General features: G+C 38.7%; 1 protein-coding gene and 1 non-coding gene across 4 annotated transcripts in view; one reads left to right on the top strand and one right to left on the bottom strand.

The window, feature by feature from the left end:
• The window catches only part of SMN2 (survival of motor neuron 2, centromeric), a 36,782-nt gene extending 13,430 nt beyond the window's left edge, over window positions 1-23,352 (top strand). Inside the window, exons 5-10 of one of the 3 annotated variants that reach the window (XM_032404254.1) lie at window positions 117-272; window positions 1,726-1,815; window positions 3,085-3,195; window positions 7,626-7,676; window positions 16,274-16,299; window positions 21,893-22,240. In XM_032404254.1, the coding sequence (XP_032260145.1) occupies window positions 117-272; window positions 1,726-1,815; window positions 3,085-3,195; window positions 7,626-7,673 (405 nt within the window). In that variant the 3' untranslated portion in view covers window positions 7,674-7,676; window positions 16,274-16,299; window positions 21,893-22,240. Of the gene's footprint in view, window positions 1-116; window positions 273-1,725; window positions 1,816-3,084; window positions 3,196-7,625; window positions 7,677-12,796; window positions 13,377-16,273; window positions 16,300-21,892 lie in introns of those variants that run through there. The other 2 variants (XM_032404256.1, XM_032404255.1) reach the window with 2 other exon arrangements.
• LOC116632511 lies at window positions 4,178-4,282 on the bottom strand. The gene has a single exon (XR_004299447.1). It is a non-coding gene; the product is annotated as a small nucleolar RNA SNORA1 (small nucleolar RNA).
• Window positions 23,353-27,918: the final 4,566 nt, after the last annotated feature.

A 27,918-nucleotide genomic window follows, 5' to 3' on the forward strand; every position in this document is an offset into this window, starting at 1 on the left:
CCTCCCCCCATCCCACTTGTGCACTCTCTCACGCTCGCTCACTCTCTGACAAATAAATAAATCTTTAAAAAAAAATACCTTTATAACAAAAACACATCTATTTTTTCTTTTTAAAGAATGAAAATGAAAGTCAAATTTCAACAGATGAAAGTGAGAACTCCTCTAGGTCTCCTGGAAATAAACCAGATAACATCAAGTCAAAAACTGCTCCATGGAACTCTTTTCTCCCTCCACCACCCCCCATGCCAGGATCAGGACTGGGACCAGGAAAGGTAAATTTCTACCCAGAAAAGGTTTCCCAGGAAATAGTTAAGAACTTTCCACCCTTCCATTAAGTGAGTTTTAGCTTTTCTGTGAAACTTTTGTAGTTTTCTGTAGATACTGTAAATCTACACTTGAAAATTCTTTGTAAAGGAAATAAGGTAGTAATGCAATGCAGAGTATTTTATACTGAAAGACTTTCCCAACTATTTATGGAGGATTGCGTATTAGTCTAATAATTTAGTGAACTTAAGTTAGAAAGTATTCGGTGTTTTACCATCAGCAGGGTATTATGCTCTAGTTCTCCACGTCACTTGGGTAAGTGTGTAAAAATTGGAGGAAAACACAGTATTTACATCTAATACAGATTAAATCCTAAGGTGCTCCCAGATTGTTCCATAGAATAAAATGCAAATATTATTTTCCTTTATGGTTCTTTTGGCTGTAAGTAACAAATAAACAGAAGAGATTTTTATTGGGACACCTGGGTGGCTCAGTTGATTAAGTGTCTGCTTTCGGCCCAAGTCATGATCTCAGGGTCCTGGGATCGAGCCCCGTGTCAGGTTCCCTGCTCAGCAGGAAGTCTGCTTCTCCCTGTGCCTCTGCCCCCCCTCTCCCGCCCCCCCCCCCTCCGGGCTCGTTCTCTCTCTCTCAGATAAATTAATTAATTAAATCCTTGGGGAAAAAAGATTTTTATTTTATTTTTTTAATTTATTTTTTATTTTTAAAGATTTTTATTTATTTGACACACCTGCTTGTGTTCCCTCTCTCGCTGTGCTTCTGTCAAATAAATAAAATCTTTAAATAAATAAATAAATAAATAAATGTGTCCTGGAACCCAAGTAGGTGTGTCCCTGTCTAGTGGTTTTGTATAAAGCCATGATTTCTTCACTGGAGGTTATAGTATTCAGGCAGTAATAATAATAAATAAAATTAAAAATCATGACTTTTTTCTGAAGATTTTCTGTGACAGATTTCTTATTAGGTTTATATTACAGTTTCTAGAGAGATCAGACCTCTTAGTTTATATATCATACTTCATTGGTCTCAGGGGGCTGGTTTTTCTTATTAAATGAGAGGTGTACTACTTTTACGATATGTGTTCTACAGTACTATATGTAACTCAGAGGACATCCATAAAGATTATACAATTTAATTAGCACAATTGTGGGGAGATAGTCTTTTATGATTGAAATATCTTGCTAAATACACTCTCTCTGATTTATTTGGTAATTAGGAGTCTTTTACTTTGATTTTACTTTCTGAATGTTTATATAGAAAGGAAATGAGGAATATCTAGATTTATGAGTCTTCACATTTGGTATATGAAAGTCTATTTCATCTTTTTTGATATGTATAATATATTATTCTGGGTGATTATTTTTACTCTTATGGCATTGAATCTTTTTCCTCCTTTCATGTGTAAATTGGTAAATTAATCTTCCTTTGGAATGTTCTTTACAGCCTGGTCTAAAATTCAGTGGCCCACCACCACCTCCACCACCACCACACTTCTTATCATGCTGGTTGCCTCCATTTCCTTCTGGACCACCAGTAAGTGCAAAAGAATTCAGACTAAACCTTGCTTTCATACATACTTAGGGATTTAGCAGCACATAGGTGATTGGGAAATGTCATTTTAGACCATCCCTATGGTCAGATTCTAATGTGTAAAAATTTGAACTAAACCTTAGGTTTTTGTTTTTAATGTCCTTCTACCCAGACTCAGTCTTCTTGCTCCTGACTCTGAGCCCAATATTGCCTGCTTCCTTCCTGTCAGAAATTGTATCTCATTCTCCAGGGAGGTATCTCTTATTTGAAAGGATTTAATTGCACCATAAATAAGGCTTAATGTTTTGCTCTTCCAGATATGCTTGGATGTTAACTTCACATAGACTGTGTGGATTACTAATGGTAGACTTCTGGATATCAACAGCAGGATAGATACAAGACACTTTGTAGCAAATTGTATGTGTTCCAGTGGGGGCAGCGCAGTCCTTCTACCCAAGACCTTTACTTAAAATGCTGTCTGGGTATTTTTTGAGTAAAACCATAGAAGTATATATACTTGTGATGCCTGGTGGCTCAGTTGGTTGGGCATCCGACTCTTGATTTTGGCTCAGGTCATGATCTCAGGGTCGTGGGATTGAACCCCATGTCAGGCTCCATGGTCAGCGCAGAGTCTGCTTGAGATTCTCTCTCTCCCTCTCCCTCTGCCTCTACCCCCAGTCGCACACACATGCTCACTTGCTCTCTCTCTCTCTGTCTCTCTCTTTCTGAATAAATAAAATCTTTTTTTAAAAAAAAAAAGTATACTAGGGCGCCTGGGTGGCTCAGTCGTTAAGGATCTGCCTTCGGCTCAGATCATGATCCCAGGGTCCTGGGATCGAGCCCCACATCAGACTCCCTGCTCTGCGGGAAGCCTGCTTCTCCCTCTCCCACTCCCCCTGCTTGTGTTCCCTCTCGCTGTGTCTCTCTCTGTCAAATAAAAAAAAAATTTTTTTTTAAAGTATAATATACTTAGTCTTTTACCTATAGATGCATAATAGAACAGAATAATAGTTCAAAACTCAAAACAAAATACCTGACATTTTACATGATCTATTGTCTTTTGATTCTTACTCGTTTTTATTTTGTCGGTCTTCTGTTGTTGTTACTGGTTGGCTTTCTCAAAATGTCAGGTTTTTTAAAAAGTTTTAAATAGGAAATGGCATGAAATGTAGGGGAAGATACAATTAATATCCGGCGTTCTCTATGTAAAATGGATGTCCAGACTTCAAATTTTGTTTATTGACTTTAAAGCATATCTTTCTCCATTTCCAGATAATTCCCCCACCACCTCCCATATGTCCAGATTCTTTTGATGATGCTGATGCTTTGGGAAGTATGTTAATCTCTTGGTACATGAGTGGCTATCATACTGGTTACTATATGGTAAGTGATCACTCAGCATCTTTCCTGACAATCACTTTGTCATTATGTGACTTTGTTTTGTTTGTAACTAAAAAGTGGCATGTTATGTTTGGTAGATCCTAAGGGTTGAAAACTACCTTAAAGTTTAAAAATACACAATTGTTTGTTTAAGGCTTACATTACTCTTGTATTGTCCCTGCTAAGTGTAATTGTAGTGCTTTTAAAATACTATCTAAAATATTATCTAAATATTGAAATATTATCTAAAATAATATCTAATATTATGAAAATATTAGAATATTATGAAAATATTAGATTAGATATTATTAGATTATGTTGATAATACGTTTTCTAATTTAATGACACGCTTTCTAAATTATTTTCCAATCTCATTAGTCTTTCTCTTTCAATTTGAAATAAAATGCATTGTAGGAGATAAAGAATAATACCTAAAAGAAAGGAAGACAAAAAGTGTTAGGTTTATTTTGTGCATAGAGGAAGGTCTTAGGTGATAAATGCCAAGCTGGACCTTAGGGACTGAAGCTCCATACTTGTCATTTTATACATCAGTCTGTTGCAGGCATGTAGTATTGTGATTTATCAACAAAATTTTAATTTTTTAATTTTAAAGTCAATAAATTTTTATTTAAAGAATTTTACATGTGGTTTCCTTCCACTACCAATCACTGCAGTTCCTCCAAAGTCAGAAACATAATCTTCAAAATAGCCCTTTTAGAAAGAACTTTTGTTCAATCCACAGTTGTGTCAGTCCAGAGTTCTTTCAGTTGGGCTTCTTTGATCTTCCCTTGAATATGGACATACTTCACAAATTCCCCACCTGTAACCTTTGGGATCCAATTTCTTGACCTTAGGACCTTAGAAGTCAAATTGTAGGAAGTACACTGATAGCTATTTTAGCAAATGATCTAAAATTTTTATTCCTTAATTTTTTCTAATATTGAAAAGTCTTGTTACTTCCACTCTACTCTGTGAGCTTAGTGGAAAATGTTACAGGTCTCATTGTCACCACAGCAATAAACTTGCTGTGATGGAAGCATAACGCTGTGTCTCAAGTTGCCGCAATTTTTAAATTTTTTAAAAGGAAGCTGTTATGCCATGCTGAGATTATGATGTGATATTGTAGGTACTTGAATTTCTGGTTAACTAATATATATATATATATATGTATATATATATATATATATATATATATATGAAGAAGAAGAAAAAAACTGACTTGAAGGAGTAATTTTTTAAATGTATTACCTGTACATGCTCCCAGTAATATTATTTAAAAGCTAATCTTGAGCTGTATACAACCTTGGTATATTTGTATTGTATGATGAAGTTGCCCTTTTAATTACCAAAAAGATAATGGAAAGTAACAAATTAACAGTTTTTAATTTGAGACCAAGCACTTAACTTGCTAAGCTTCCATTTTCTGCACTTCACATTTCTCTGCATATATTTTTTATTATGAAATATTTTGAAAAATATTACGTAGGGGCACCTGGGTGGCACAGTTGGCTGGATGTCACTCTTGGTTTCAGCTCCAGGTGTGGTCTCAAGATGGTGGTCTCAAGCCCTGCCTCAGGCTCAGCGCAAAGTCTGCTTGGGATTCTCTCTCCCTCTCCCCACGCTCACATGCTCTTTCTAAAATAAATAAATCTAAAAATATATGTATAACATATAAGTAAACTATTGATGTAACTCATGTTTATTTTTCAATTTTTTAGAACAAAAGAGAGCTCTTTTACCCAAATGCACCATATTTTGACTTATTTTCAGGTTCATATTATGCATAGGTTCATGGTTTTATTTGGTCATTGTGGTAAACTTTTTGTTGAAATACATATGCAGAAAAGTGCATATATTAGAAGTGAACAGCTTGATTGAAAACATCATTGGGACGCCTAGGTGGCTCGGTTGGTTAAGCATCTGCCTTCAGCTCAGGTCATCATCCCATGGATCAAGTCCCACACTGGGCTTCTTGCTCAGTAGGAAGCCTGCTTCTCCCTCTGCCTGCAGCTCCCCCCTGCTTGTGAGCGCGTGCTCTCTCTCTTGGACAAATAAAAATCTTTTAAAAAGAAAACAAAGAGCTGTATTTAAAAAAAAGAAGAAGAAGATTATCGTAATCCTAAAGCCTTCTTATATCTTCTTCTAGTCACTACAATCCCTTTCCCGGGGGTAACCGTCTTCCTGACTTCTAACATCATAGATTAGTTTTGTCCTTTTTTGAACTTTTATGGTTGGAATAAAACCGATGCAGGGCTCAATGTCACCACCATGAGATCATGACCTGAGCCGAAATCAAGAGTCAGATGCTTAACCAACCAGGCACCCCAACATTTTGAATATATTTAATTTGAAGGATGGCATGGATGAAAATTAGACTTGGTTAAATTATATTTATAAGTACTCCTATTTCAAGTACTTGATTGTACTATGTTATTAAAACCTAGCAGATTTTCACTGGACACTGACATTAAATTGCTGATGTTTCAGTTTCTTTCATGAATCAAAAAGCAGTTCTTAGGAATGCAGCCTTATCCAGAATATTTGCCACAAATTCAGGACCAACCTATGACTAACTTGTTCCTAAGAAAATCTTTATTTTAAGGGTTATTATTTATATATCTGCATATATTAAAATGTAAACATACATTTACATTCAGAAGTGTAAAGAAATCGCAGTTTCCTAGATCTTGCATTTTTGTCTCTTCGAAATTGTTCCCATTAAAAAGAAGCCAGTACTGGGCGCCTGGGTGGCTCAGTCGTTGGGCGTCTGCCTTCGGCTCAGGTCAGGATCCCGGGGTCCTGGGATCGAGTCCCACATTGGGCTCCCTCCTCGGGGGGAAGCCTGCTTCTCCCTCTCCCACTCCCGCTGCTTGTGTTCCTGCTCTCGCTATCTCTGTCTCTGTCAAATAAATAAAATCTTAAAGAAAAAAAAAAAAAAGCCAGTACTCATTGTTAAGTTTTCTAACAGCTTAAGTATGTTTTAGCTACCACTGCCTACAGGTAGCTTTTTTTTTTTTTAAGGTGCAAAAAGGTGGTTTTATTTATTTTTATTTTTTAATTTTTTAAAGATTTTATTTATTTATTTGACAGAGAGAGACACAGCAAGAGAGGGAACACAAGCAGGGGGAGTGGGAGAGGGAGAAGCAGGCCTCCTGCGGAGCAGGGAGCCCGATGCGGGGCTCCATCCCAGGACCCTGGGATCATGACCTCAGCCGAAGGCAGACGCTTAATGACTGAGCCACCCAGGCGCCCCAAAAGGTGGTTTTATTAAAGCATGGGGACAGGACCCATGGGCAGAAAGAGCTGCTGCCCTGGGATTGTGAGGCGCAACTCTCAGCTAGCATTTTTTTTTTTTTAAAGATTTATTTATTTATTGTTGGGGGAGGGGCAGAGCGAGAGGGAGAGAGAGAATCTTAAGCAGGCTCCCCACTGAGCACAGAGCCCAATGTAGGGCTTGCTCTCATGACCCTGAGAACATGACCTAAGCTGAAACTAAGAGGCAAACACTCAGCCAAATGAGCCACCCAGGCATCCCTCAGCCAGCATTTCTTAACCATTGCTTCACAGAATCACATGCCAGACAACGTTTCTGTTAGCAGCCTGTTCCTATTAGAGCAGCCAGATAGGATTTGGGTCCGTCTCTAGAAATCCAAGCAGAATGCAAATGACTTAAGATTAGTGTTCTTGGAATAACATAAAATAGGCTATTACTTTGGTCCTTATCAAGAACAAATCACTTTTAATACATCTTATGGCCTCTAAAGTGTAGATTAATAGTAAAGTGGAAAGCTATTATATATATAGGGAAAGTAGGGCACATGGAAGCTAGGAGAGAGGAATAGGACATCTGGGTTAGATCTGACCAGGAAAAACAAATATTTGAGTACTGATCCTGCTTTTTTTTTTTTTTTAGATTTTTTTTTTTATTTATTTATTTGAGACAGAGAGAATGAGAGAGAGAGAGCACATGAGAGGGGGGAGGGTCAGAGGGAGAAGCAGGCTCCCTGCCGAGCAGGGAGCCCGATGCGGGACTCGATCCAGGGACTCCAGGATCATGACCTGAGCCGAAGGCAGTCGCTTAACCAACTGAGCCACCCAGGCGCCCTGATCCTGCTTTTTTTAACTTCTAAAATGTTCTTTAGTACATAATGGTCTCTAATGGTTTTATTTTAATAAATGAGTGTAACACAGTGATATTTTACTTGACAGAATTAAGGTATAAGTTGGCTCAGGAACATCACTGGACTTCGTGAAAGAAGAAAACTTCTTAATTACAGCCTAATAATTGTTTACTCTGGGATCCCTTTTAAAGCACATTTGAAGGCTATAAACTTATTTTCTGATGATATTAAGTAGAATTAGTAAAATGTCTTATATGAACAAAGCGTAAATGTGTGTGCTATTCTTTTAAATCCCTTTATGTTTCCTTACAGGGTTTCAAACAAAACCAAAAAGAAGGAAGGTGCTCACATTTCAATTAAGGAGTAAGTCTATCATCATTATAAAAGTGAATCTTTAGTATAAATTTCATAGTTTGTGGAAAACATGTTTAAAAATTGAAATGGTGGGGTGCCTGGGTGGCTCAATCAGTTAAGCGTCTGTCTTCAGAAGATCAGGTCATGTTCCTGGGGTCGAGTCCCATGTCAGGCAGGCTCCCTGCTCACTGGGGAGCCTGCTTCTCCCTTTCCCTCTGCCCTTCCCCCCTGCTTGTGCTGGCTCTCTTTCTCTCTCTCTCTCTCTCTCAAATAAATAAAATCTTTTTAAAAAAATTTAAAAAGTGGGTGCCTGGGTGGCTAAGTCATTAAGCGTCTGCCTTCGGCTCAGGTCATGATCTCAGGGACCTGGGATCGAGCCCCACATCGGGCTCCCTGCTCCGCAGGAAGTCTGCTTCTCCCTCTCCCACTCCCCCTGCTTGTGTTCCCTCTCTTGCTGTGTCTCCCTCTGTCACATAAATAAATAAAATCTTTAAAAAAAATAAAAAATTTAAAAACTGATACGTTAAAAAATAGGTTAATAGAAAACTATTAAATACATTTTTAATTATTTTTAATTCAAGTACAATTAACATACAGTGTTATTAGTTTCAGGTATACACACAATGATTCAACAATTGTACACACTATTCTGTACTCATTACATGTGTACTCCTAATCCCCTTCACCCATTTCACCCATGTACCCACCAACCTCCCCTCTGTCAACCACAAGTTTGCTCTCTATATTTAAGAGTCAGTTTTGGGGCACCTGGGTGGCACAGTTGGTTAAGCATCCAACTCTTGGTTTAGGCTCAGGTTGTGATCTCAGGGTCATGAGATTGAGCCTCATATCAGGCTCCGTGCTCAGTGCAGAGTCTGCTTGAGTTTCTCTCTCTCTGTCTCTCTGTCCCTCCGCCCCTCCCGCCTGTGCACTTCCTCTCTCTCTCTCTCTCTCTAATAACTAAATCCTTAAAAAAAAAAAAAAACTCTCTTTTTTGCTTTGTTTTTTTTTCTTGGATCCTTGGTTTTGTTTCTTAAATTCCACATATAAGTGAAATCATATGGTATTTGTTTTTCTCCGATTTAAATTCACTTACTCTCACTATACTGTACATCCATCAATGTTTTCTCAAATGGCAAAGTTTCATTCTTACTTATGGCTGAGTAATATTCCATTGTATGTGTATATGTATAACACATCTTCCTTTTGTGTTTGTCTACCAGTGAATAGTTGGGTTGCTTCCATATCTTCACTATTTCAAGTAATGCTGTAATAAACAGGGATGCATATATCTTTTCAAATTAGTATTTTTGTTTTCCTTGGGCAAATAGCCAGTAGTGGAATGACCGATCATATGGCCTATTTTTAATTTTTTGAGGAACCTCCATACTGTTTTCCCCAGTGGCTGCACCAGTTTGCATTCCCACCAACAGTACATGAGGGTTCCTTTTTCTCCACATCCTCACCAACACCTGTTGTTCTTGTGTTGTTGATTTTAGCCATTCTGACTGCTGTGAGGTGGTATCTCATTCTGGTTTTGAAATGCATTTCCCTGATCATTAGTGATGTTGAGCATCTTTTCATGTGTCTGTTGGCCATCTGTATGTCTTCTTTAGAAAAATGTCCATGTTGTCTTCTCATTTTTCAGTTAGATTGTTTGATTTTTTTCATGTTGAGTTGCACACATTCTTTATATATTTTAGGCCCTTAATTGAATATATCATTTGCAAATATCTTCTCCCATTTGGTAGGTTGCCTTTTTATTTTATTGGGTTTCTTTTTATTTTGGTGTAATCCCAGTAGTTTATTTTTATTTGCCTTACCAAAGGAGACATATCTAGAAAAATGTTTCTATAGTTAATGTCAAAGTGATTACTGCCTATGTTTTCTTTTAGGAATTTTATGATTTCAGGTCTCACATTAAAGTATTTAATGCATTTTGAGTTTATTTTTGTGTATAGTGCAAGAAAGTGGTCCAGTTTTATTCTTTTGTATGTAGCTGTCCAATTTTCCCAACACTATTTGTTGAAGAGTTTGGCTTTTCCCCATTGTATGTTCTTGCCTCCTTTGTTGAAGAATAATTACCATATGAGCGTGGGTTTATTTCTGGTGTTCTCACATATATTCCATTGATCCATATGTTTTTGTGTGTGTGCCTGTACCATACTGTTTTGATCAGTACAGCTTTGTAGTCTATCTTGAAATCTGAGATTGTTATACTTCCAGTTTGGTTCATCTTTTTTTTTTTTTTTTTTTAAAGATTTTATTTATTTATTTGAGACAGAGAGAATGAGAGAGAGAGAGCACATGAGAGGCGGGAGGGTCAGAGGGAGAAGCAGGCTCCCTGCCGAGCAGGGAGCCCGATGCGGGACTCGATCCAGGGACTCCAGGATCATGACCTGAGCTGAAGGCAGTCGCTTAACCAACTGAGCCACCCAGGCGCTCGGTTCATCTTTTTTAAGATTGCTTTGGGTATTCAAGGTCTTTTGTGGTTCCATACAAATTTTAGGATTATTTGTTCTAGTTCTGTGGAAGATGCTGTGTATTTTAATAGGGATTGCATTAAATTTATAGATTGCTTTGGATAGCATGGACATTTAATAGTATTTTTCCTCCATGAACATGGACTATCTTTCTATTTGTTTTTGTTATCTTCAATTTCTTTCATCAGTGTTACAGAGTTTTTGGTGTACAGGTCTTTAACTTCCTTGGTTAATTTTATTCTTAAGTGTTTTATTGGTTTGGGTGCAACTGTAAATGGGATTGTTTTCTTATTTTCTGTCTCTACTAGCTCATTATTAGTATATAGAAATGCAAGGGGTTCCTGGGTGGCTCAGTTGTTAAGCGTCTGCCATCGGCTCAGGTCGTGATCCCAGGGTGCTGAGATCAAGCCCCACATTAAGCTCCCTGCTCAGCAGGAAGCCTGCTTCTCCCTCTCTCCCTGCTTGTGTTCCCTCTCTCGCTGTCTCTCTGTCAAATAAATAAATAAAATCTTAAAAAAAAAAAAGAAATGCAACAGTTTTCTGTATCTTGATTTTGTATCCTGTGACTTTACTGAATTCATTTATCAGTTCTAGTCGTTTTTTGGTGTAGTCTTTAGGGTTTTCTATATATAGTAGTATTAAATACATTTTGATGTCAAAACAATTTGATAAAAAGTTGATCTACATTCTCTCATGATGTCAAAGTATCATCTCAGCAAGTACTTGGTTAGTGGTGTGGAAAGAGAAACATCTTTACAGTGAAGAGATCCTTAGAATTAGTGATGATACTGCACCACTGTGGTGGGACAGCCAGACTTGGTTTTTGATTTATGATGCAGTATGAAATAGACTGAATCATCTATGAAGTGTTTTGGTCAAAAGAGTTTAACTGGAATTTAATTAAGCCTATAAGATCTTTTCCACTTAGTGGAAAAAACTGGGGATAGAGCAGCAAGTTAAATGACCCCAGAAAAGAAATGATCCAGATGGGTCTAGAATGTGAAATGTTTTATTTATTTATTTATTTATTTATTATTTATTTATTTATTTATTTATTTATTTATTTATTTATTTATTTAGAAATGTTTTAGAAGGTAACTGGCTTCCTTTCTTCAAAAAGTCAGTGAAAGAAAAAAAAGGTAGGGAGTAACTGTTCTAGATTAAAAGTGACTTAAGAGGCATAACAGCCAAATGCATTGTGGCCGTGGTTGGAATCTGGTTTGAAGGGCCATCTATAAAAGTCTTGAGGGTTGAAGAAATTTGAATATGGACTGGATTTTAAATGAAATTAGATAATTATTGCTAATTTATGAACTATGATGAGGGTGTTGTAATATATGGAAGAATGTCTTTTTAAATTTGCATACTCAAGTATTTGTAAGTGAAGTATTAAAATGTCATGAATATCTTTTTAAATGATTTAGCAAAATGTACATGTGCATGAAGCGTATATGGCTATTGAATCTAAGTGGTGTGCACATGGATGTTCATTGTACTATTTTTTCTGTTTTCTGTATGTTTGAAAAGTATGTAAGAAAAATGTTCAGTATTTTTAAATTAGCAAAAGCTGTGTGTCTATAATTATATTCCTTTTTCACGTATTATTTTATACTTTCAGTCCATATTCATCTATATTTGATAGAGATGCCATCATAGTATTTTGTGCACACATGTGTATCTGCACTTAACATCACATTTTAATGTTTTTTTACATATTCTTTATGTCCGATTGTTTGCCTACACGTTATGCCACTGTTCATTCAGTTAAGTAGTTTTTGGCATTCTGGATAACATTACAGTGGGTACATTCTTATATATGGTAATTTGATTCTGTTCTTTCATAGCCTTCAGGTAAATTTCTATTGTGACTATGTGATAGAAGATTGTGGACATTATGGTTTTGTTTTTTTTTTTTTTTTTTAAAGATTTTATTTATTTATTTGACAGAGACAGCGAGAGAAGGAACACAAGCAGGGGGAGTGGGAGAGGGAGAAGCAGGCTTCCTGCTGAGCAGGGAGCCCGATGTGGGGCTCGATCCCAGGACCCTGAGATCATGACCTGAGCTGAAGGCAGACGCTTAACGACTGAGCCACCCAGGCACACCGGACATTATGGTTCTTGATGGATGTTTCCATGTTGCCTTGAGAAGCAGATTTTGAAAAATGTTTTTTCTTGTCAGTTTCAAAATGAGTGTTGCATTCCTGGGAGGAGTATTTTTAAAATTACATAAACCATCACATTTAAAAGTATAATTACCCAGGTGAACCTAGCTGGCTCAGTTAGTAGAGCATGCGACTCTTGATCTTGGGGTTGTGAGTTCGAGCCCCTTGTTGGGTGTAGAGATTACGTAAAAATAAAATTTTTTTTAAAATTTATTTGAGAGAGAGAGTGAGCATGAGAGGAGGGACAGACGGAAGGAAAAGCAGACTCCCTGCTTAGCAGGGAGCCCGATGTGGGACTTGATCCTGGGACTCCAGGATCATGACCTGAGCCTAAGGCAGCCGCTTAACCAACTGAGCCACCCAGGTGCCCTAAAAATAAAATTTTAAATTCACCAGTGTAGCCATGCTTCATTGTCACAGTTAGAAACTGAATGATGACCCTGGAACATGGCCTATTAAGAACCTGGCGTTTGCCTCTTTTCAGCATTGTTAATGCTCTTGAGAGCATCTGCCAGGACATTGACGTGCACTACCATGGCAGCCCGGAGATGGCGGAGAGCTGTATTTCACTTTAAATAAAACCAGTTCTTGGTTTCCAGGCAGAAGACAGATGTGAAGCATTGTACCTAAACATTAATGAGTCTTTGTGTTTAGATAACGACTTCTTGAGTAAATAAAATCTTACCTTATGAAATTTGGTTTCAATAGACTCCTTAGGTATATTAAGGAAACTAAAAACTGCCACATGAAATTTTTCTCCTTTTTATAAGTAATAACAATAGCTATATTTTTTGAGTGATTACTGGGTGCTCTAGGTATAGGTTACTTCATTTAATCTTTATAGCACCATCAAGTTAGATACTATTATTATTCCCATTTCACAAACAAGAAAAAGACTCACAGAGGTGAAATGACTTGTCTTTCGGCCAGAGTAAATGGTGGCACTCTATATGACCTCAGAACTCTCCTTCCAGCTCTCAGCCCCCCTGCAGCTGCTTCCAAGCTCCATGCTAGCTGCATAATGTAGGATTTGGGCAAGTACCTAAGTAGAATTTTTACACAAATTTCTGGAGCTCCCCATTTTCTTTTTTTGTTTGTTTTTGTTTTGTTTTAAATTTTTTTTTTTGATGTAGTGTTCTATGATTCATTGTTTGCTTATAACACCCAGTGCTCCATTCAGTACATGCCCGCTTTAATACCCATCACCAGGCTAACCCATCCCCCACCCCCTCCCCTCTAGAACCCTCAGTTTGTTTCTCAGAGTCCACAGTCTCTCATGGTTCATCTCCCCCTCCAAGTTCCCCCCCTTCGTTTTTCCCTTCCTACTAGCTTCTTTTTTTTTTTTTGAACATATAATGTATTATCTGTTTCAGGGGTACAGGTCTGTGATTCATCAGTCTTACACAATTCACAGCGCTCAGCATAGCACATACCCTCCCCAATGTCCATCACCCAGCCACCCCATCCCTCCCACCCCCCACCACTCCAGCAACCCTCAGTTTGTTTTCTGAGATTAAGAATTCCTCCTATCAGTGAGATCACATGATACATGTCTTTCTCTGATTGACTTATTTCGCTTAGCATAATACCCTCTAGTTCTATCCACATCGTTGCAAATGGCAAGATTTCATTCCTTTTGATGGCTGCATAATATTCCACTGTATATATACACCACATCTTTTTTATCCATTCATCTATCAGTGGACATCTGGGCTCTTTCCATAGTTTGGCTTTTGTGGACATTGTTGCTATAAACAATGGGGTGCACGTACCCCTTCGGATCACTACATTTGTATCTTTGGGGTAAATACCCAATAGTGCAATTCCTGGATCGTATGGTTGGAGCTCCCCATTTTCAAATCCCTGCTCTCTAGACCCTACCTTTTCAGATTCCAGCTCCCTTAATCTAGGACCCAAACTCTCTCTCTATTCCATGTATGAAGAACAATACCTGTTCAAGCTCCACCTTCCATGCTACAGTTTGGAAATTGTGTCCAGCCAAAATGGGGTGAATGGAAAACTCAACTTTAAGCGTTTGCTTTTCTCATGGCTCTCTGCCCTGTGCTATCTGTTGCCCAATGCCCAGTTTCATAATCTACGGCAGGAAAACAAGTATACTGCCAACTGTTCCTCCTATTATTTTTATGTATTTAATTAATCTCTACACCCAGCATGGGAGTCACACAGTCTTCAGACTGAGCCAGCCAGGCACCCCTGTTCCTCCTATTTTTAAACATTTCATCGTATTTTTCTTAAATACTTGATTCGATGACACAGTTCATTGCATCACCTTTCCCATTCTGTAACAATTTTCTTTTATTCCATGTTTTTAAAAAGATAACTCTACTGTGATTGTTAAAACCAAATATATGAAACAATGATCTTATACTCTGTATTTCTCAAGTACCTAAGAATAATGTGTCACATTTGGGGTCACTGCTAAATATTTCTACATGGTAATAACACATCTATTTTGGGCTTTTTTGTTTAACATAGTTCCATAGAATTATTTCTGTGTATTGATGATAATTTCATGTATTGAGCTTTAGATTCTAAGTAGTAGTTCTGTAAAGATCACTGTATGTTGTCATATTGCTTCCCCCAGAGAATAAACTAGTTAATGCCTTTATTCTTCCCACCTACCTAATTGCTAGAGTATCCACCTGTTATAGCTTAAGAATTATTTCTTTTTCCATTGTTATTTATGAAATAAAAGTTCTAAAATAGTTTGAATCTATTTTAGAATATTACACGTTTCCCCCAATACCTGAAGTAAAGCATTTCTGTGAAACCTTTCATAATCTAAAATAGCATAAAGCCAAGAATCAAGTACCATTTACAATTTATATGGAAATTTTTTTAACATCCCAGATGACAAAAGTAACCTCTCAGGATTTTCTGGTACTTTGGTACACAACTTGCTAGCGGATGCACAAAATAAATCGAGATAAAGCACAGATGCTCACAGTTCAGAAATAGGACAGCTGGATGCTGCCTGAGACGCCAGGGAAGGAGCCTGGCAGTGCGTCTGTAACAGCCTTTGCAAAACACACACTGAATGTTATTTCTGTATTTTGCCTTTTTCATAAAAACGTAAATCTTCAGGGCACCTGGGTGGCTCAGTCGTTAAGCGTCTGCCTTCGGCTCAGGTCATGATCCCAGGGTCCTGGGATCGAGCCCCACGTCGGGCTCCCTGCTCGGCAGGAAGCCTGCTTCTCCCTCTCCCACTCTCCCTGCTTGTGTTCCCTCTCTCGCTGTGTCTCTGTCAAATAACTAAAATCTTTAAAAAAAAAAAAAAAAGCAAATCTTCGGATTTCTTTTGGTTAGTGAAAACAGGTGCTGCTAGTGTAGGTCTTCAGTATAAAGCAGAGTGGCCTAACAAACTTTCAGAAAGCATGGGGATACTTGTATTCAGTTTATTTTATTTTTTTTAAATAACTACATTGTTGGGGCACCTGGGTGTCTCAGTCGGTTAGGCCTCCAACTCTTGATTTTGGCTCAGGTTGTGATCTCGAGGTCATGGGGACAGGCTCTGCGCTCAACGTGGAGTCTGCTTGTCCCTCTCCTGCTCTTCCTCCCGCTTGTGCGCGCTCGCTCTCTCTAAAATAAATAAAAAACAACACTGTTGCTTGTTATATAGAGCAATCTTATAGGAAGATATGTTTAAATGAAAAAAGTAAGATGCAGAAGTGTATTCTACCTGCCTTTTATGTAAATATACATTTACGAACATGTCTGTGTGTGCATTGATGGGTCACCTCAGGGTGATACTCAAGTTATCTCTGAAGAGGGACTAGAAGGTAGGCATGTGAGAGAGACCTCACAGCATACCCTTTGATGTTTTGTGTTTGTGTGTGTGCTGTGTACATTTACTGACAGTAAAAATATGTAATTGAAATAACTCTGGTAAGATGTTTCTATCATTACTCCTTTCAACTTTTTAAATTTTTCATTTTTATAGGTAATTCACACAGTATTCTCTAATAGGTAAGTGCATTTTCCTCAACATTTTTTGGAGAATACTCCATACCAGTATATAAAACTGCCTTGTTTTTTAAAGTTGCATGGTATTTTTATGTAGAGATGTGTCCCATACTTATTTGAGCTCTTATGGATGGAATTTTAGGCAGTTCCCAGTTGTTTGCTATTTAATGCTACAGTTAGTATTCTTTTACAGAATTCTTTTTGTAGATTTATGAATACATTTTTAGAATTACCTTAATAGAATCTAGAATTTTAATAGTTTTTTGCCATGTTGCTCTCAGTAGAGACTATCTTTAGTATTCTCACCAACATTGAGAGTTCCTGTTTCCCCCATTCTTTTCAATAATCTTAACGACTGAGCCACTCAGGCTCCCCCCTCCCTTTTTTAAAGATGTATTTATTTGACAGAGACAGCGAGAGAGGGAACACAAGCAGGGGGAGTGGGAGAGGGCATTCTTTTCAATAATCCTTTGGATTCTTGTCAATCTAATAGTTGGAAATGGTTATCTCACTATAATTTTTTTATTATTGTAAAGTTCAGCATCCTGTCATGTGTTTAAAAGCTATATTTCTTTGCTGAAAACTTTATATCACCTTTGCCTACTTTTTAACTGGGATGTATGTTTTTCCTTTTTGATTTGCAAGAATTCTTTATATGTTATGGAAACCATTCCTCTGTGATATGAGTTGTAAATACTTGTTTTCTAGTTTATCATTTATTTGACCTTGCTTTTAAGGTGTTAGTGATTATCGCCTTTTTAACAGAAATGTTTACCTTCCTATGTCTGTGTGATAATTTTCCTTTTATCAGTTTAGATATTTGTGTTTACTCTTTTAATTCTTGTTTTTCAAATTTTATCGATAGTCAGTTCTCATTATTCACAGATTATGTATTTGCAAATTTGTCTGCTCACTGAAATTTATCTGTAATGCCCATGTCAATAATTACGGCACTTTTGCCATATCATTCATAGACCAGTGCAGAGTGGCAAAAAATTTGAGTCCTCTGACACAGACATTCATACTTGAGCTTGAGCAGTGTTCTTTTTTAAAAGATTTTATTTATTTATTTATTTATTTATTTATTTATTTAGAGAGCACAAGGGGAGGGAAAGAGAATCTCAAGCAGACTCCCCGCTGAGTGCAGAGATCTCACGACCCTGAGATCATGACTTGAGCCAAAGTTGAGAGTTGGATGCTTAACTGACTGAGCTGCCCAGGTGCCCCTGTCTTCATCTTTCATCTCATACTATGAACAAGCATTTTTTGCAGTCTTTTAGTGCTACATTTTTCACATTTCTGTGCCTTTTCGCTCTTTAAAGTGGCCCCCGAACATTGTGCTTTGTGTTCCCAAGTGCAAGAAACTGTGAGGTGCCTTACAGAGAAAATGTGTTGGTTAAGCTTCATTCAGGCATGAGTTATAGTGCTTTTGGCCATGATTCAGTGTTAGAATCATCAGTATATATTAAGTAACGTGTCTTTCAACAGAAACACACATTTTAAAAGGTATTTATCCGTCGATAAAAATGTGACTAAAGGCTTGCCTGAACATAGCTCTGTATTTCTTCTAGGAGCAATGGCTCAGTTTTCACAGATTCATTGTCCTGTTGTTGTTTTTTAAGATTTTACTTAACCATTTGAGAGAGAGAGCAAGCATGGTGGGGGGAGGGGCTGAAGGAGAGGGAGAAGCAGACTCCCCATTGAGCAGGGAGCCCCACATGGGCTTGATCTCAGGGTGGCGAGTGTCCATGCTGGGCTTGGAGCCTACCAAAAAAAAGTATAGTGACTTTTTTAAGATTTTATAACTTGAAAGAGAGTGAGCGAGAGAGCGAGTGAGAGCACAAGCAGGGGAGGGACAGAGGCAGAGGGAGAAGCAGGCTTCCCTCCGAGCAGGGAGCCCGATGCGGGGCTCCATCCCAGGACCGTGGGATCATGACCTGAGCCGAAGGCAGATGCTTAACGACTGAGCCACCCAGGCGCCCCATATAGTGACTTTTTAGAACATAACTACCATGAATGAGAATTTAGTGTATTTATTTTGAAGTCATTCTACAAGCAGTTTACACAAGAATAGAGATAGTGAAAATAACTTTGTTAGTAATTTCAATGAGAATTCAAATATAGCAAACCCAAGTTTTTATTCCATATTTTCCCAGTATTTAATATATGTGTGTGTGTGTATCTAAAGTGGGTAACATTCTTTGGAGTCAATAACTGTTCATTAGTTGTTATGCATGAGCCTGTATTTATCTTATACTGATTCTAGATTTCAAATACATTTTTTACTGTGTTCTGTCTTATTATTTTGATGATTCTTCATGGATTTCATCAAAACACAATACTTTTGACATTTCATGGCTCATGATTTTGTTAAATGGACAGATTACAGGTCCCTTCTTTGTTGTGTAACAGCAAAATACTTCATTTTTACATTTATTAGCACCAGTAGGAATGAGCAGTCCAGTTACTGTTTTTCATTTCTGTATCATCTGTTAGCTTCCATTTACTTCTGTATCCACATCTTTATTTTACATTTGTCCACTCGTGGCTTTATCAAGTGAATTTTGGTGCACAAGCCTCATAGAAGGTGAATACTGGATGGGGCAGGGAAAAAAGATGAATACTGTTACATGTTTGTTTTTTAGCAAAGTGCGATGGTTCACGTTTTTACCACAAAATATTATGGTGAAATCCTCCCTGTTTAAGGACTGAATGACACTACTGTATTTCCTTTTTTGTCCTCAGAAATGTATCAGTTCTTGAGTTGGAGAAAATGCACCTAAGTAGCATATGCCATTTTGAAGACTCATCATCTGAGACTTTGCTTATAGGAACAAGTTCACCACCACTGTTAGTCTACAGTAGGGAGCACAAATTTTTTTTTTCTTTTTTTTTTTTAAAGAATTTATTTATTTGACAGAGACACAGCGAGAGAGGGAACACAAGCAGGGGGAGTGGGAGAGGGAGAAGCAGGCCTCCCGCCGAGCAGGAAGCCCGATGCGGGGCTCGATCCCAGGACCCCAGGATCACGACCTGAGCCGAAGGCAGACACCCAACGACTGAGCCACCCAGGCGCCCCCACAAATTTTTTCTTAAGGGCAGCTGACTCAGTCGGAAGAGCACGTGACTCTTGATCTCGGGGTCGTGAGTTCGAGCTCCACATTGGGTTTAGAGATTACTTTTAAAAAATAAGAAAATGAGGGGCGCCTGGGTGGCTCAGTCGTTAAGCGTCTGCCTTCAGCTCAGGTCATGGTCCCAGGGTCCTGGGATCAAGCCCCGCATCGGGCTCCCTGCTCAGCGGGAAGCCTGCTTCTCCCTCTCCCACTCCCCCTGCTTGTGTTCCCTGTCTGTCTGTCAAATAAATAAAATCTTAAAAAAAAAAAAATGAAAAGACTAAGAAATAATATTAAAATAATTTTTTTCTAGGGCGCCTGGGTGGCTCAGTTGGGCGACTGCCTTCGGCTCGGGTCATGATCCCAGGGTGCTGGGATCAATCCCCACGTCGGCTCCCTGCTCTGTGGGGGAGCCTGCTTCTCCCTCTCCCTATGCCTGCCATTCCCCATGCTTGTGCTCTGTCAAATAAACAAAGAAAAATCTTTAAAAAAATTTAAAATATTAAAAATAAATTTTTTTTTTCTTAAAAGACTAGATAGTAAATACATTAGGCCATAGTTTTCCAACTGCTGGTCTATATGTTGCTGTCTCTGCATTCATCTTCTAACTGGTTTAATAATTATGAAAATATTTCTTTTGCCAATTTTGTTCTCTGTGCTATTACAGAGAATGAAAAAGTCTGAACTGTCAACTGTTTTCAAGGAAGGCTTAAAAAAAAAAAACTTCAAGGATGAAGGGCAGTGTCTCCAGACTTCTGTTAATACATCTTGAAAGAAAATCCAGTACTTTGGGCAATAGAATAAGAGAACTGAAGGATGATGTAATAGTGATCATCTCATTGTTGATGATTTATTTCATTATCGTTTCAGGTGATTCTGTCCTTCCGTGTTGTTATTATTTCAGTCTTTTTTTTTTTTAGCATAGCTGCAGATAATCAGTGAGTGTATTATCTGTTGTTAAATAACAAATTACCCCAAAATTTAGCACTTTAAAACAGCACATTTATTATCTAGTTTTTGTTGGTCAGGAATCCAGGAGCAGCTTATTAGCTGGGTGGTTCCCATGAGACTTATAGTAGTCTCAAGTTTTTGCTGGGACTGGAGGATCTGCTTCCAAGCTCACTTGTTTTTGTTTGGAGACCTGAGTACCTTCTTTCTTGGGGCTCTCCATACACAGCCTGAGAGTCACAACATGGCAGCTGGATTCCCTAGGGCAAGTGATCCAATAGAGAGTGAGCAACACCGCACCGTCCCTTCCAACTTTTTCTGTTCTTTAGATCTAAGTCCAACCCACTGCAGTCACAGGAGTGGGATGACACAGTCAACTGGAGGGGATTACCAAGGGCATGCAAAACAGGAGGCAGTTAAATCACTGGGGATGATCTTGAAGGCTGGCTACCACAATGAGTTACAGTAAAATATATACAGAGATGAAGAAGAATAAAGTGTTCAAATATAAGGGATAATAAAATCACTAAAATTCTGTATTTTAGATTTATAAAAGAATCCAGTAGCATTATAGCATAATTGCAAAATAAAAGTTTTATCATTATTATTCTAAGTACATTTTCTCTGTTCTTTGGCAGATCTCTAAGAAATAGTCATGAATCCTTAGAGTTATTAGAACTGCTCAAAAAAGAAACTCAAAAACTAAAGTAGGACCCCAGTGGACCCAGATGATACACCAGGAATTAATTTCCGCTTTTTGCTTTTGTTATAAGTTTTACAAATTCCTTCTTATCTACTGTTTATTAAAATGGGTATCTTAGTACAGTGAATTTTTCTCTGGACAGTGCTTTAGTTGTATTTTGTAGATTCTATTATGTAGAATTCTTACCATTTTCTAGATACTCAAACTTTTTTTGTTTTCAACTCTAGAGATGTATAATGTTTTAATTTCTAGATAATTAGGTTTAATTACCAGTTGTAGTTAGGTGATGTTGTTTGTATTGTAATCACTGTTGGGGTTTTGTTTTTTTAAGATTTTTATTAGCGAGAGAGAGCACAAGCTGGGGGGTGGGGAGGGGCAGAGGGAGAGGGACAAGCAGACTCCTTGCCAAACAGGGATCCTGACACGGGACTCCATCTCAGCACCCCGGGATCTTGACCTGAACCGAAGGCAGACGCTTAACCAACTGGGCTACCCAGGCGCCCCAGTTTTTTATTTTTCTGTTTGTTTTTTTAATACATGATTTTGATCATTTTGTAATATTTTTAATTCTGTTAGGACAGATCAAATACCAGTGTTCCTTAATTTTTTTTAGGTAGTCTGGCACATTTATTCTTGCATGAATTTCACAATTTGTGTCATTATTTAACTATCTTATGAAGATTGAGTTTAATATTGTTGTCTTTATATTATTCTAGTTTTATTTCCCTTGATGAGTGTATTGCTTTCCACTTTCTTTTTCTTTTGATTTTATAAGAAAATGGGTTTTTAAATTGCATATGTATATCTAGATCTTTTTTTCCCCCAAATTCAGGTGCAGCTCTCTCCCAAGGAGAATGGTATTTTGATGCACCATGGTCAACGTGAACAAAATTTCATCTTTTTCTTCATGAACAGTTGGTTGGGTGGCATAATCACCTGCATTTCCCCTTGTTGCATGTGACTCATGCTTAAATAGCCAGCCATGTGCTTCAAGGGAATAATCAGTCTGAATAAGTCAACAGTGAAAATGTGAGTAATTAAAGAAAGTCAGTCACATGTAGTACAGAAAAGTCAATCTGTGAAAATTTCAACTCAGCCCATTTGTATATTGTAACTTTCTTAGTATAAAGTATGTTAAGCTTTTTATTAATGCCTTTAAAAATAAATGGTAAATTTTTTTAACCTTGACTGTATGAGTATTTTTCTTTAGAATATATATGGTGAGGTATATCTGTATAAAAATGTAAGAGGGGGAAAAAAAGGTAGGAAGAGAACTACTCAAACTTGCTTAGATAAAGGGTTGTAGGGCAAAGATACAACCATTTGTAAAGCCATGTTGTTGATAATCCAAGTTTAGGAAACAAAGCTTATGTGAAGCTGAGTGTCACAGCACTGGACCGAGCCAGGACCACGGCTCTGTTCCATTTCTTAGAAGTCATATTGTCATTCTCCTCTCCACACTTTGTCTTATCTGCCTGCCTCTCTCTTTTCTGGCCTCCAGATTTTCCTCGTGCACGCTGCCGAACATGGCTGCCCACGCTTTAGTGCTTTCATCACTGCCTTGCAGTTCCATCTACTATCCATTTGACTGTATCTCTGTCAGCTGAAATTCTCAGGAGAGGTTGAGAATCCTGTTTTCAATTGAGTCTAAGGATGGGTATCCATGCATCTGGGATTCTCCCTAGTCTTTTTAGCTGTGGGAGAAGAGGTTAATATAAAAAGTTTTATTTCTTTCAGAAGTTTCGTCTGAACAAACTAAATGTACCTAACTTATTTGTTGAATAAATAAAATGAATATTCAATTCCTGGTAAGTAAACTTCACAGAATGAGATGTTGTATGGCTTAAGCTTTCTTGTACAGGTGAGAAGATTTTTATTTTTCTTGACAGCCAGTATCTTAAACATTTGGCGTCTTTTCATTGCCTGAGTGTGCCAGGTTACATTTAGTTATGAAGATAGCTTCTTTGCTTTTGATGACATTTCTGTCAATACCTAACAGTTGGAAGGTGGCTGTAGGTTCAGGCAAGTCGTTCATTTCAGCAATTACTTAGTTTTGTTTATGTGCTGGGTACTCTTCTACCTGTTTGGAAATTAGCAGTAAACAAAACAGATGAAAGTTCTTGCTTACAGTGGCGGGAACCACTGGCAAACAAGTGAAGTGTGTAAGGCGCCAGAGAGTAATGCATGCTGTAGACAGAGATGAAGCAGGGAAAGGGGTTGGGCAGAGTGCAACTGGAGTGTGGATGCTTTTTTAAAAAGAATGATCAAGGGGGCACCTGGCTAGCTCAGGCTGGAGAGCATGTGACTCTGATGTTGGGAAAGTATGCGACTCTTGATCTTGGGTTTGTAAATTCAAGCCCTGTGTTGGTTGTAGAGATTATTTAAAAATTAAAAAAAAATTTTTTTGAAGAATGGTCAGGGAAGCTGAGGTGACATTTGAGCAGAGATGCGAAGGAAATGAGAGCCATTCATGTAAGTGGAGAAAGAACCTCCCTGGCAAAGGAAATGATAAGTACAAAGGCCCTAAGAGTGAGTTTGGCATGTTCAGGGAATGGCAAAGAAACCAGTGTGGCTGGAATGGAAGTGAACAAGGAGGAGAGATTAAAGAGATGGAGATAAGAGAGGTAGCCAAGGGTCAGGTGACCTGTAGGCCACTGTAAGGTCTTCTGCTTTTATTTTCATCTGGGATCCACTGGAAGGTTTTGAACCAAAGTGTACAGCATGATCTGATTTATTAAAGTGTCTTATGACTGCTGTGTTTGTGTTGAAAATAGACCATAAGGTTCAAGGGAGGCAGCAGACTGACTGGTTAGGACCAGTGGTTGGTAGTGGTTGGATCTGAGTGTATTTTTCAAGTAGAGCTCAGCCCTTGCCAATAGACTGATTACATGTGGAGTATGAAAGAGAAATCAAGGCTGACTCCCTAGGTTTTGGGCTTCAAGTAGAAGAACAAAGGTGGAATTTACTGATATGGAGAAATTGGCATAAAGAGTACTTGCAGGAAAGGAAGGATAGGAGTTGGGTTTAGACAGGTGAAATTTGAGATGAAACTCTTAACTCATATTAAGAGGAGTCAGATATGAGTCAAGAGTTCAGAGGAGAGATCTGGGCTAGAGATGAAAATGTAGAAGTTCGCATAGACTTGGAATTTCAAGCTGTTCAACAGAACCAGATCTCCAGGCAAGTGCATTTACATAGAGATGTCCGAGAACTCTGGAGTACCCCCAGTGTTTAGAGGTCAAATACGAGGAAAAGCAGTAAAGGAGACTGAGGGAACTCTCAGTGAGTTAGGAGGAAACCCAGAAGCGGTGCCCTGGAAGCCAAATGGAGCATTCCAGGAGGGAGTGATGGGCCACATTAGTTACTGCTGGGTCAGATGCTGTTAACAAAGTAGGATGAGGACTGAGAAGTATTCATTGAATTGAGCAATATAATCATTGGTGACCTTCGTAAGAGCTGTTTTGGTGGAATGGAGCAGAGAAAAGCCTTGTGGGAGAGAATGTAAGAACAACTGAATATTGCACCATATAAACAACTCTTTCAAGGAATTTTGCATTTCTGAATTTGTTATATTTATATATTCGTAAAATCATATATAACTTTGAGTTTTTTTGTGAATCTTAGTTCATTTGTGTACTTGTTTATGACTATGTCATTTGTTTACATTAAATTTCTTACTGTGAGTCCTGATAAAAATCTGAAAAATACGGAGTTAGAACAAGAAGATGTAGGTATGGTTGGATAAGAGGTTGAGGATGGTAGGGGATGTTTCTCATGTGGGCACAGTGGAAGAACTGAGGGAGTTGGAGAGGGTTGTAATAGGTGATCAGAAGGGGAGAAGTTTAGAAACAAAAGGGTGGGTGTCAGAGCAGTGAGTCTCCCCCTGCTTGCCTCTCCCCCTGCTTGTGCTCTGACAAATTAAAAATAAAAAATCTTGGGGCACCTGGGTGGCTCAGTCAGTTAAGCGTCTGCCTTCAGCTCAGGTCATGATCTCAGGGTCCTGGAATCGAGCCCCGCGTCGGGCTCCCTGCTCCATGGGGAGTCTGCTTCTCCCTCTCCCTCTGCCTGCCACTCTGCCTACTTGTGCTATCTCTCTGTCAAATAAATAAATAAAATCTTAAAAAAAATAAAAAATAAAAAATCTTTTTTAAAGATTTTATTATTTGACAGAGCGAGCTAGAGAGAGGGAACATAAGCAGGGGGAGTGGGAGAGGGAGAAGCCGGCTTCCCGCTGAGCAGGGAGCCCGATGCGGGGCTTGATCCCAGGACCCTGGGATCGTGACCTGAGCTGAAGGCAGACGCTTAACGACTGAGCCACCCAGGCGCCCCTACCATACCATTTTTAATGGTACATGCACACGGTAGAGAATTCAAATAGTACAAAAGATATGCAAGAATCAAACCTCCCTCCTCCTAGCCCCTGGCTGTCCTGGTCCCCTCCTTAAAAGCAACCACTACCTTGTTTCTTGTATATCATGTAAGACGTTTTTATAAACATTCATGTGCATGTATCCTGTCAATCTTTTTTTTTTTTTAATGTTTTATTTATTCATGAAAGTCAGAGAGAGAGAGGCAGAGGCAGAGGGAGAAGCAGGCTCCCCGCTGAGCAGGGAGCCCGATGCAGGACTCGATCCCAGGACCCTGGCATCATGACCTGAGCCAAAGGCAGACGCTTAACCATCTGAGCCACCCAGGCGCCCCAATGTCAGTCAATCTTTAAAAAAACCTAACTAGGTTCTTTTTGGTTTAATAGTTTTATCATTTATCAAGTTGTTTCTTCTCAGGTCCAAATCCAGCCTTCAGTGCCTTCTCTGCAGTAACAGATCCGGACTCTGTAAAGACCTGTCCCCTCAGCAGACACAGTATGAAGTTCGGTCACTAAAGGGTAGTGCTGAGACAGCACTTCTTTTCCCCACAAGGGACTACTTCTCCTGCTCCCAGTGTGCTTTTTCTAGCAGCTCCCGGCCTCGTGTGTTTTTTTTCCTAGCATCCCCTGTTGGCAGCACAAGGCACCACCACAGGAGTGGCTTCCTCTGGTACCCCCAAGGCATGTTCTCAGCAAGCTCACACCTTCTTGGGCTGCATTTCCACAGCTTCGACCGACCTCCATGGCTGTGCTCTCTCCACTGAGGTCTGAATCTTAGAAATTCTATTTTGTACTTGGTGCTGATTCAGTAAGTGTTGAATCAAAAGCCTCTGTACTAAGAGCTTTTTTCCTTAAAGCCTACTTCTACTTCACATTGGCATAACTATTATACCAGAATGAATATACCAAACAGATCCTACACAAGTATTAAGGAGTATCTCTTGGCCCACAAAAGATTCACCTGGACCCTGTGTTAAAGTCTTGTTTCATTTAGGTAGAAATGAAATTTGTCATTTTATATATAACTTGAATACTTCTTCCATGTTTTGGCTTTAGGACAGATCAGTGCACCTCACTCCACTCCCATGGCTGTTTTTGATCTCCCTTACCACAGTTAACCTGCAAACCGGATGCTGATCCCGAATAATGGAGGATTAGGTGTATAAACTTGAATGAAGGGCTGATCTTTTAGTTGGGGAGGATCATTCAGGAACTGCAAAGGTACTGGTAATCTGTTTCTTAAGCTCACTGATAGACAAGCAGTGTTGATTTGTGGGTTTTTTTTTTTTTTAACATGCCTTATTATAAGTATCCTTTGGTGTGCAATGTTTAATAATGTTTTGGAGAATTAGGTTTTTAGAATTGACAAATTCTTGATTCAGCGGTTTTCAGCTAATTCTTCTGTAGCTAAATGTTGTATTTCTGAATGACTGGAGAGAATGGCAGCATCCATTTCTAGTAAACCCTTAAGTGTTGCAGTTGAGGAGGTCCTTCTTGCATGGCAGTAAACACGTGATGCCTTCTGCATCCAGGAGGCAACCAGCAGGCCAAGTGTGAGGAGTCATGCTTGGCAGGAGCCACACACATGGACTCACGACTTAATGGGTGTGGCCTGAGCTCTGATTCGGTCAGTGAAATGCCTGGAAATAGTCACCTCTTTCGAGTGTGACATGTTGTCCAGTGCTTGGAAGAAATTTCTGTATCCTTCCTCTAATCTTGTGACTGACTGAAGATTTAAGTTCTCAAGTTTCTGGAAACCTCCACTGGTTGCTACCTTGGCTATAAAAGCTGAGTGTTTGCAAAAACAGAATCATAAGGACTTTATTTGAATCGTGGTAGATTAGGTTATTTGCACCAACCCACCCCCACAACTACCACCACCACTTAAAGTAGAAAATGCCCAATATTATCTCCTTAAAAATCCCAAACCACTAACAAAGAACTACCTGGCCAAAACCCAAGCGAAAAGCAGAAACCAGAGAAGTAAAGTTAAGCCCTACAGCACCGAAGCTACTTTTCCATGAGAGTTTTGTGCTAATTTGGGCTTCTCTTTTTCTCTCTCAGGAGAATGACATTACTTGATCCCTAGAAAGTTTCTCCTTCTAAGGCCTTACACCTGGAAATGTTTTTAGCACTTTCTAGCATCCCCTGGTGTTCCACGCTTATCTTTTACTTTCTGTGTCCAGTTCCTGTAGCAGCCATTTCTCCAACGACTCCAGTTCCTGTTAGGGAGGCCAGTATTAGGAGTCAAGATCTGGTGTGTGGGGTGTTCATTACTACTAGGTCCCTTTCTAGTGTGTAGAGATATATAGCTCACTATGTGTATATGTAGATTTATATACCTATATAGGTTAAAAACCTTGAGTCCACACCAGTATTCCCATATCTAACACCTTAGAGTTCTTTATAGCCTCTCTTTTCAGTATTTGTAAATTCCTTCTCCAACAATGAGGAAACTTGGTTCTCATTCTACATGTATTATGTACTGTACT

The sequence above is a fragment of the Phoca vitulina genome, unplaced genomic scaffold (genome assembly GCF_004348235.1).
Source record: "Phoca vitulina isolate PV1807 unplaced genomic scaffold, GSC_HSeal_1.0 scaffold6, whole genome shotgun sequence".
Taxonomy (NCBI): domain Eukaryota; kingdom Metazoa; phylum Chordata; class Mammalia; order Carnivora; family Phocidae; genus Phoca; species Phoca vitulina.